Genomic DNA, 11,106 nt, shown 5'->3' on the forward strand with positions numbered 1-11,106 from the left:
TTTGTACTTTTTCTGTTGTAGAATCTCAGAAATTCTGCTGAAGATGTGTCAGATAAAACATTGCAGGTGCAATAAGATGCACAATGAGTTTAATTAAGAATCACATTTCAGAACATTCGTATTTTGGTAATTTACGGGCTGGAATGAAAAGATAAACAGAATTCTTTCAAAATAAATAACTCCAACTTCTTGATTTGATAAAGGATCATTGCTATTCACAAGTCTTCATATTTTTCTCTTCATTTGCACATTGTAAAATGAAAACTAGTACATCAAGCTGAAATTCTGTTTGTGTTTTTATTGTATATGAGGAGAAAAGTGTTTGATATTATCGTTTTTATTATTATTAATGCTGTTATTACATTTATTATGATGCAGCTTTAGGATGACCAACAGAAGTCCAGGTTTGGTGAACCAGGAGCAATTCCATGGGACACTGGAGAGGCAACAAAGGAGGCTGTTACTGGATTTATGCCTGAAGGCAGCACTTCACGATGAGCAAAGCTTCCCAAATGTAGTGAATGTGCTCCTCTCATTGTTCCCTCATCAAACTGACTTAAGTAACCTCTATCTCGATTTGTACCAACATGTTAGGAGTGAAAGGTTTTTGAGAGTCCTTCCATCATTACAGTCAGTTTTCCAGTCAACTCCTGCAGTCTGGTCCATAAACCTCTCAGAGAGAAAGACCTCCATCCTCCTGGAAGTGCTGAAACTCCAATCAGAGAAGAAACCAGTGGAACTGACAGGCTGGTCACATGAAGAGAGTGAAGTGAGGAGTTTCCTGCAGTGTCTGCCTTATATCTCACAGCTCAGGTAAATGAATTCTACTTTACACCATTCAGTCTATACAAGGAGAAATCCATGAATTCTGATGTCATTGTACTGATTGAAACATTTCAGTCATATTTCTTTGTCATCACTTTTATATTTCTACATTCTGACTTTATCCACATGGGGTCATATTTCAGTTCTGTTTCATCTCTGCTCATTTCAGAGGGAAACATTGTTCTCTTTCCACCACTGTATTTATTTAGTGTTTTAGTTACTTTTTGTCTTTGAGTCTGAGATTTCTATACATGTATGATCAGTTTATAAAACTGTTCCTGTATTATAGATGAAACAAACCAACAGGATATAAACTGATAGTTTTTATCAGTTTCTAGAGGGTTCTTCCATCTCAAATCATCAGAGGTCTTCTGCTTTATCTTTGCTTTAAAAGAAAAGTATCATTAAACATCAAAAAATTAAAAGTCAATGTGTGAAATTTTAGTTTTCTGTATCAAATATCTTCTGCAATCAAAGTTGTTTAAAAATGTCCTGTTGACCATCTTTCAGCAGGTTTTTTTCACTCAGTGAAATTTGAGGCTTCCAGAAATGTTCAGTTTTATTTCTCTTCATGTCATTGATTCAGAATCTGGAATATTGGAAAAGAAATGAAATAGTTTCTCATTTTGAGTGAGTTGAAATATGAATAAAGTTAAAGTCATCATGAAACATCTTATCTTTGAGCTTAAATCAAATAAATTCTGATAATCCAGAAATCATCTGGTGATATTTTCTGAACCACATGTAGCTGAATGTCACAATAATACAAAACTAAACACAGAATACTTTTTATTTGAAATACTTGATCACAAAAATGAACACCAAGTTATTTTCTTTTATCTTTCATCACTGATAGAGCAGATGTGACAATTTTTACCACAAAAACAAAAATGATCCAAGTAGAACAGAGTTGTGGAGTTTCAAAATGCTTCTTTATAAATAAATAAGATCAATTCTTTTTGAATAAAAGCATCTGACATCATTTTCAGTCTCCACAAATTCAACTCAGTGTATTGTCCTCCTACTTATTGCAGAGATGCTTGAAGGTAAACTCTTCATCAGTCACTCTAAATATTCGTGTTGTCACACTTGAACTTTGTCAGAGTCCAGCTGTGACTTTGGTCTTGAAGTTTATTCTCAGTGGAACACAAAGCAGAGGATCCATTTTGTTCCTATCAAACACTTTCCTTCATGATGATAAATTTAGCAGTGAAGTGTTGGTCACATTAGTGGATGAGATTAGCATTAAATATATGTCCAGGTATGAAAATGTCCCACTAGAAACATCCCACTATCCAACAGATGAGTGGATTTGGTTCTATTCTGCTGCTGTCATCCTCATAATCTGATGCAGTGATAATTCCCAAAGAAATGACACCAAACTACATGACAAGTCTCCTCCAAAGCTACATTTATGTCTGCAAAGTGGGTCTGAAGATGACAAATATGCCCTTATTAAATATATACATATATTTTCTGTGTTATATTTGGAGAAGAGTTTATAAACTGCAGAACTCTGTTTGACTTGGATCAGATTATTTACTAATGTTTCAGTTTTTGTGTTTCAAGTTGTCAAAGCTGCTCAGTTCTGAAAGTTCAATGGAAATACATTTCTTTCCATTTCTGTGACCAAGTATTTTATATTCAAAGTATTCTTGGTGTTCTGTGTGTATTATTGTGACATTCAGCTACATGTGGTTCAGAAAATATCACTGGTTGAGTTTTGCATCAATATTTTATTTGTTAATGTGAGTTCAGAGATGGAACTTTTCATGATGGCTTCAATTTTTCCTTTTTCATATGTCTGCTCACCCACCATCAGAGACAGTTTTTTTAAAAATACTTTTTCAATATGAACAATCCTGACTTAATGACATGAGGAAAACAGTAAAAATTTCAGGTTTTTAACTTCAATAATTCTTGATATTGTTGTCCAAACAGTGTATAGAGAACGGATGGATGGATATTCGTTTTTGTCGGACAAATGTGTTTTCTCACCCGCTGTGGTCATCACATCTGAAAGTGGTTTATACCGGTGGATTCATGAGAATCTAAGCTTTCCATCGGCGTATAGTGTTTGTATAATCGCGTTTGCAGCCGTCGAACATTCTTGAAATTCCTATGCAAATTAGTAAGTGTACCGCCGGCGGTACACTGAAGTTTAAGGGGTTAAACTAAAGCATTTTTCTCAGGAAAGATGGATCACCTACAATCTTTCAAACTTCCATATTTTACGCTATAAAAAACTTGTGTCAAATTATAGATATTGGAGCAAAAATGTAAAAAAGATGGATGATTTGGTATGGAATGAACCCACATTTTTTTATTTGATTTCGACATTTTATGTCATGATTCATGATAAATTGCTGATTTAAATTAACTGTATATTGAGTTATTAAGACGGTGTGTTATTTTCATGTCCATTATTTCTCATGTTATTAGTCAACTGATCATGAATATGAAAGAGTTGATAGAACTTAATGAAGGTCAGTGACTGACTGAAGCAATGAAGCAGAGAGAAGAATGTGAGTTTATCTGTTGATGTAGAAATATTTCCTGCAACATTTGGAAACATGTGACAGTCTGGTACCTGTATGAGAAGAATGAAAAGATGTGGATAAAAAGAGCTGCAGCTCAGTGACAACTATTCAGTCATGTTAATACCTCTTTATGGAAAAACAGAAACACAAGACAGGAAATGAAAAAACTCTGACATTTAAGGTGTTATTGGGTTTGTGAGTATTTCAAGAGTTTGAAGATGAAATCTGTAACCTGTAAAGCATCTGTTACTGCACTGATGAAACAGGAATCATTCCTCATGTGGAGTTGTATTTCTATGACTGAGATGAAATCATTAAAACATGTTTTTCTCTTCATTTTACAGAGTTCAGAAGAAGTTACCTCTTGATGAAACAACCAGGATGTTTGTGAATCTGTTCTGTGCAGCAGCAGAGAGAGAACAGCAGACAGGAGAGAAGATACTGGAGCTGTTATCATCAGTGTGCAGATATGAAAGGATTTCCTTTATATTACATGGATGATGATGAAGATTTTCAATATCAGACTGGTTTCCTGCTGGATCTGTTCTCCCTTGTGAAGGACTATGAGACTAAAACAGGTCTGAGAGTCCTTCCATCATTACAGTCAGTTTTCCAGTCTGGTCCTGCAGTCTGGTTCATAAACCTCTCAGAGAGAAAGACCTCCATCCTCCTGGAAGTGCTGAAACTCCAATCAGAGAAGAAACCAGTGTATCTGACAGGCTGGTCACATGAAGAGAGTGAAGTGAGGAGTTTCCTGCAGTGTCTGCCTTATATCTCACAGCTCAGGTAAATGAATTCTACTTTACACCATTCAGTCTATACAAGGAGAAATCCATGAATTCTGATGTCATTGTACTGATTGAAACATTTCAGTCATATTTCTTTGTCATCACTTTTATATTTCTACATTCTGACTTTATCCACATGGGGTCATATTTCAGTTCTGTTTCATCTCTGCTCATTTCAGAGGGAAACATTGTTCTCTTTCCACCACTGTATTTATTTAGTGTTTTAGTTACTTTTAGTCTTTGAGTCTGAGATTTCTATACATGTATGATCAGTTCATTAAACTGGCTGTATTATAGATGAAACAAGCCAACAGGATATAAAGTGAAGTCATTTATATCAGTTTCTAGAGGGTTCTTCCATCTCAATCATCAGAGGTCTTCTGATTAAATATCTCCGTTTAGATAAAACAAATTATTATTGAATATAAATTTGTAAAACGGATTGTGTGAAATTTTAGGTTTCTGTGTCAAATATCTTCTGCGATCAAAGTAGTTTAAAAATGTCCTGTTGACCATCTTTCAGCAGAATTTTTTCACTCAGTGAAATCTGAGGCTTCCAGAAATGTTCAGTTTTATTTCTCTTCATGTCATTGATTCAGAATCTGGAATATTGGAAAAGTAATGAAATAGTTTCTCATTTTGAGTGAGTTGAAATATGAATAAAGTTAAAGTCATCATGAAACGTTTCATCTTTGAGCTTAAATTCTGATAATCCAGAAGTCAACTCATATTTTCTGAACCACATGTAGCTGAATGTCACAATAATACAAAACTAAACACAGAATACTTTTAATTTGAAATACTTGATCACAAAAATGAACACCAAGTTATTTTCTTTTATCTTTCATCACTGATAGAGCAGATGTGACAATTTTTACCACAAAAACAAAAATGATCCAAGTAGAACAGAGTTGTGGAGTTTCAAAATGCTTTTATAAATAAATAAGATAAATTCTTTTTGAATAAAAGCATCTGACATCATTTTCAGTCTCCACAAATTCAACTCAGTGTATTGTCCTCCTACTTATTGCAGAGATGCTTGAAGGTAAACTCTTCATCAGTCACTCTAAATATTCATGTTGTCACACTTGAACTTTGTCAGAGTCCAGCTGTGACTTTGGTCTTGAAGTTTATTCTCAGTGGAACACAAAGCAGAGGATCCATTTTGTTCCTATCAAACACTTTCCTTCATGATGATAAATTTAGCAGTGAAGTGTTGGTCACATTAGTGGATGAGATTAGCATTAAATATATGTCCAGGTATGAAAATGTCCCACTAGAAACATCCCACTATCCAACAGATGAGTGGATTTGGTTCTATTCTGCTGCTGTCATCCTCATAATCTGATGCAGTGATAATTCCTAAAGAAATGACAGCAAACTACATGACAAGTCTCCTCCAAAGCTACATTTATGTCTGCAAAGTGGGTCTGAAGATGACAAATATGCCCTTCTTAAATATATACATATATTTTCTGTGTTATATTTGGAGAAGAGTTTATAAACTGCAGAACTCTGTTTGACTTGGATCAGATTATTTACTAATGTTTCAGTTTTTGTGTTTCAAGTTGTCAAAGCTGCTCAGTTCTGAAAGTTCAATGGAAATACATTTCTTTCCATTTTTGTGACCAAGTATTTTATATTCAAAGTATTCTTGGTGTTCTGTGTGTATTATTGTGACATTCAGCTACATGTGGTTCAGAAAATATCACTGGTTGAGTTTTGCATCAATATTTTATTTGTTAATGTGAGTTCAGAGATGGAACTTTTCATGATGGCTTCAATTTTTCCTTTTTCATATGTCTGCTCACCCACCATCAGAGACAGTTTTTAAAAAAATACTTTTTCAATATGAACAATCCTGACTTAATGACATGAAGAAAACAGTAAAAATTTCAGGTTTTTAACTTCAATAATTCTTGATATTGTTGTCCAAACAGTGTATAGAGAACGGATGGATGGATATTCGTTTTTGTCGGACAAATGTGTTTTTCTCACCCGCTGTGGTAATCACATCTGAAAGTGGTTTATACCGGCGGATTCATGAGAATCTAAGCTTTCCATCGGCGTATAGTGTTTGTATAATCGCGTTTGCAGCCGTCGGACATTCTTGAAATTCCTATGCAAATTAGTAGGTGTACCGCCGGCGGTACACTGAAGTTTAAGGGGTTAAACTAAAGCATTTTTCTCAGGAAAGATGGATCACCTACAATCTTTCAAACTTCCATATTTTATGCTTTAAAAAAACTTGTCAAATTAGAGATATTGGAGCAAAAATGTAAAAAAAAATGGATGATTTGGTATGGAATGAACCCACATTTTTTTATTTGATTTCGACATTTTATGTCATGATTCATGATAAATTGCTGATTTAAATTAACTGTATATTGAGTTATTAAGACGGTGTGTTATTTTCATGTCCATTATTTGTCATGTTATTAGTCAACTGATCATGAATATGAAAGAGTTGATAGAACTTAATGATGGTCAGTGACTGACTGAAGCAATGAAGCAGAGAGAAGAATGTGAGTTTATCTGTTGATGTAGAAATATTTCCTGCAACACTTTGGAAACATGTGACAGTCTGGTACCTGTATGAGAAGAATGAAAAGATGTGGATAAAAAGAGCTGCAGCTCAGTGACAACAGTTCAGTCATGTTAATACCTCTTTATGGAAAAACAGAAACACAAGACAGGAAATGAAAAAACTCTGACATTTAAGGTGGTATTGGGTTTGTGAATATTTCAAGAGTTTGAAGATGAAATCTGTAACCTGTAAAGCATCTGTTACTGCACTGATGAAACAGGAATCATTCCTCATGAGGAGTTGTATTTCTATGACTGAGATGAAATCATTAAAACATGTTTTTCTCTTCATTTTACAGAGTTCAGAAGAAGTTACCTCTTGATGAAACAACCAGGATGTTTGTGAATCTGTTCTGTGCAGCAGCAGAGAGAGAACAGCAGACAGGAGAGAAGATACTGGAGCTGTTATCATCAGTGTGCAGATATGGAGCCTTTCCTTTAGAATACGTGGATGATGATGAAGATTTTCAATCTCAGAGTGGTTTCCTGCTGGATCTGTTCTCCCATGTGAAGGACTATGAGACTAAAACAGGTCTGAGAGTCCTTCCATCATTACAGTCAGTTTTCCAGTCAGCTCCTTCATTCTGGTTCATAAACCTCTCAGAGAGAAAGACCTCCATCCTCCTGGAAGTGCTGAAACTCCAATCAAAGAAGAAACCAGTGGAGCTGACAGGCTGGTCACATGAAGAGAGTGAAGTGAGGAGTTTCCTGCAGTGTCTGCCTTATATCTCACAGCTCAGGTAAATGAATTCTACTTTACACCATTCAGTCTATACAAGGAGAAATCCATGAATTCTGATGTCATTGTACTGATTGAAACATTTCAGTCATATTTCTTTGTCATCACTTTTATATTTCTACATTCTGACTTTATCCACATGGGGTCATATTTCAGTTCTATTTCATCTCTGCTCATTTCAGAGGGAAACATTGTTCTCTTTCCACCACTGTATTTATTTAGTGTTTTAGTTACTTTTAGTCTTTCAGTCTGAGATTTCTATACATGTATGATCAGTTCATTAAACTGGCTGTATTATAGATGAAACAAGCCAACAGGATATAAAGTGAAGTCATTTATATCAGTTTCTAGAGGGTTCTTCCATCTCTGATCATCAGAGGTCTTCTGATTAAATGTCTCCGTTTAGATAAAACAAATTATTATTGAATATAAATTTGTAAAATGGATTGTGTGAAATTTTAGGTTTCTGTGTCAAATATCTTCTGCGATCAAAGTTGTTTAAAAATGTCCTGTTGACCATCTTTCAGCAGAATTTTTTCACTCAGTGAAATCTGAGGCTTCCAGAAATGCTCAGTTTTATTTCTCTTCATGTCATTGATTCAGAATCTGGAATATTGGAAAAGAAATGAAATAGTTTCTCATTTTGAGTGAGTTGAAATATGAATAAAGTTAAAGTCATCATGAAACGTTTCATCTTTGAGCTTAAATCCTGATAATCCAGAAGTCAACTCATATTTTCTGAACCACATGTAGCTGAATGTCACAATAATACAAAACTAAACACAGAATACTTTTAATTTGAAATACTTGATCACAAAAATGAACACCAAGTTATTTTCTTTTATCTTTCATCACTGATAGAGCAGATGTGACAATTTTTACCACAAAAACAAAAATGATCCAAGTAGAACAGAGTTGTGGAGTTTCAAAATGCTTCTTTATAAATAAATAAGATCAAATTCTTTTTGAATAAAAGCATCTGACATCATTTTCAGTCTCCACAAACTCAACTCAGTGTATTGTCCTCCTACTTATTGCAGAGATGCTTGAAGGTAAACTCTTCATCAGTCACTCTAAATATTCATGTTGTCACACTTGAACTTTGTCAGAGTCCAGCTGTGACTTTGGTCTTGAAGTTTATTCTCAGTGGAACACAAAGCAGAGGATCCATTTTGTTCCTATCAAACACTTTCCTTCATGATGATAAATTTAGCAGTGAAGTGTTGGTCACATTAGTGGATGAGATTAGCATTAAATATATGTCCAGGTATGAAAATGTCCCACTAGAAACATCCCACTATCCAACAGATGAGTGGATTTGGTTCTATTCTGCTGCTGTCATCCTCATAATCTGATGCAGTGATAATTCCCAAAGAAATGACACCAAACTACATGACAAGTCTCCTCCAAAGCTACATTTATGTCTGCAAAGTGGGTCTGAAGATGACAAATATGCCCTTATTAAATATATACATATATTTTCTGTGTTATATTTGGAGAAGAGTTTATAAACTGCAGAACTCTGTTTGACTTGGATCAGATTATTTACTAATGTTTCAGTTTTTGTGTTTCAAGTTGTCAAAGCTGCTCAGTTCTGAAAGTTCAATGGAAATACATTTCTTTCCATTTCTGTGACCAAGTATTTTATATTCAAAGTATTCTTGGTGTTCTGTGTGTATTATTGTGACATTCAGCTACATGTGGTTCAGAAAATATCACTGGTTGAGTTTTGCATCAATATTTTATTTGTTAATGTGAGTTCAGAGATGGAACTTTTCATGATGGCTTCAATTTTTCCTTTTTCATATGTCTGCTCACCCACCATCAGAGACAGTTTTTAAAAATACTTTTTCAGTATGAACAATCCTGACTTAATGACATGAGGAAAACAGTAAAAATTTCAGGTTTTTAACTTTAATAATTCCTGAGATATTGTTGTCCAAACAGCCTGAATTTTCAGTGTGCAGAAGAACCTGCAGAAACTGGATCGACGGTCCATCATTAAACTAAAGCATTTTTCTCAGGAAAGATGGATCACCTACAATCTTTCAAACGTCCATATTTTATGCTTTAAAAAAACTTGTCAAATTAGAGATATTGGAGCAAAAATGTAACAAAAAAATGGATGAGTTGGTATGGAATGAACCCACATTTTTTTATTTGATTTCGATATTTTATGTCATCATTCATGATAAATTGCTGATTAAATTAACTGTATATTGAGTTATTAAGACGGTGTGTTATTTTCATGTCCATTGTTTGTCATGTTATTAGTCAACTGATCATGAATATGAAAGAGTTGATAGAACTTAATGAAGGTCACTGACTGACTGAAGCAATGAAGCAGAGAGAAGAATGTGAGTTTATCTGTTGATGTAGAAATATTTCCTGCAACACTTTGGAAACATGTGACAGTCTGGTACCTGTATGAGAAGAATGAAAAGATGTGGATAAAAAGAGCTGCAGCTCAGTGACAACTATTCAGTCATGTTAATACCTCTTTATGGAAAAACAGAAACACAAGACAGGAAATGAAAAAACTGTGACATTTAAGGTGGTATTGGGTTTGTGAGTATTTCAAGAGTTTGAAGATGAAATCTGTAACCTGTAAAGCATCTGTTACTGCACTGATGAAAACAGGAATCATTCCTCATGTGGAGTTGTATTTCTATGACTGAGATGAAATCATTAAAACATGTTTTTCTCTTCATTTTACAGAGTTCAGAAGAAGTTACCTCTTGATGAAACAACCAGGATGTTTGTGAATCTGTTCTGTGCAGCAGCAGAGAGAGAACAGCAGACAGGAGAGAAGATACTGGAGCTGTTATCATCAGTGTGCAGATATGAAGGATTTCCTTCATGTTCCATGGATGGAAAATCTCAGAGTGATTTCCTGCTGGATCTGTTCTCTCATGTGAAGGACTATGAGACTAAAACAGGTCTGAGAGTCCTTCCATCATTACAGTCAGTTTTCCAGTCAGCTCCTGCATTCTGGTTCATAAACCTCTCAGAGAGAAAGACCTCCATCCTCCTGGAAGTGCTGAAACTCCAATCAAAGAAGAAAGAAGTGCGTCTGACAGGCTGGTCACATGAAGAGAGTGAAGTGAGGAGTTTCCTGCAGTGTCTGCCTTATATCTCACAGCTCAGGTAAATGAATTCTACTTTACACCATTCAGTCTATACAAGGAGAAATCCATGAATTCTGATGTCATTGTACTGATTGAAACATTTCAGTCATATTTCTTTGTCATCACTTTTATATTTCTACATTCTGACTTTATCCACATGGGGTCATATTTCAGTTCTGTTTCATCTCTGCTCATTTCAGAGGGAAACATTGTTCTCTTTCCACCACTGTATTTATTTAGTGTTTTAGTTACTTTTTGTCTTTGAGTCTGAGATTTCTATACATGTATGATCAGTTCATTAAACTGGCTGTATTATAGATGAAACAAGCCAACAGGATATAAAGTGAAGTCATTTATATCAGTTTCTAGAGGGTTCTTCCATCTCAAATCATCAGAGGTCTTCTGATTAAATATCTCCGTTTAGATAAAACAAATTATTATTGAATATAAATTTGTAAAACGGATTGTGTGAAATTTTAGGTTTCTGTGTCAAATATCTT

The 11,106-nt window shown here is 34.6% G+C and overlaps 1 protein-coding gene across 4 annotated transcripts in view; it reads left to right on the forward strand.

The window, feature by feature from the left end:
* The window catches only part of LOC110947574 (protein NLRC5-like), a 29,970-nt gene extending 19,174 nt beyond the window's left edge, over positions 1-10,796 (forward strand). For 2 of the 4 annotated variants that reach the window (XM_051943461.1, XM_051943462.1), the window contains exons 8-10: positions 379-813; positions 7,039-7,479; positions 10,197-10,791. In XM_051943461.1, the coding sequence (XP_051799421.1) occupies positions 379-813; positions 7,039-7,479; positions 10,197-10,629 (1,309 nt within the window). In that variant the 3' untranslated portion in view covers positions 10,630-10,791. Of the gene's footprint in view, positions 1-378; positions 814-7,038; positions 7,480-10,196 lie in introns of all 4 variants that reach the window. The other 2 variants (XM_051943463.1, XM_051943464.1) reach the window with 2 other exon arrangements.
* The last annotated feature ends 310 nt before the right edge of the window (positions 10,797-11,106 follow it).

This window comes from Acanthochromis polyacanthus, chromosome 22 (genome assembly GCF_021347895.1).
Source record: "Acanthochromis polyacanthus isolate Apoly-LR-REF ecotype Palm Island chromosome 22, KAUST_Apoly_ChrSc, whole genome shotgun sequence".
In the NCBI taxonomy this organism is placed as follows: Eukaryota; Metazoa; Chordata; class Actinopteri; family Pomacentridae; genus Acanthochromis; species Acanthochromis polyacanthus.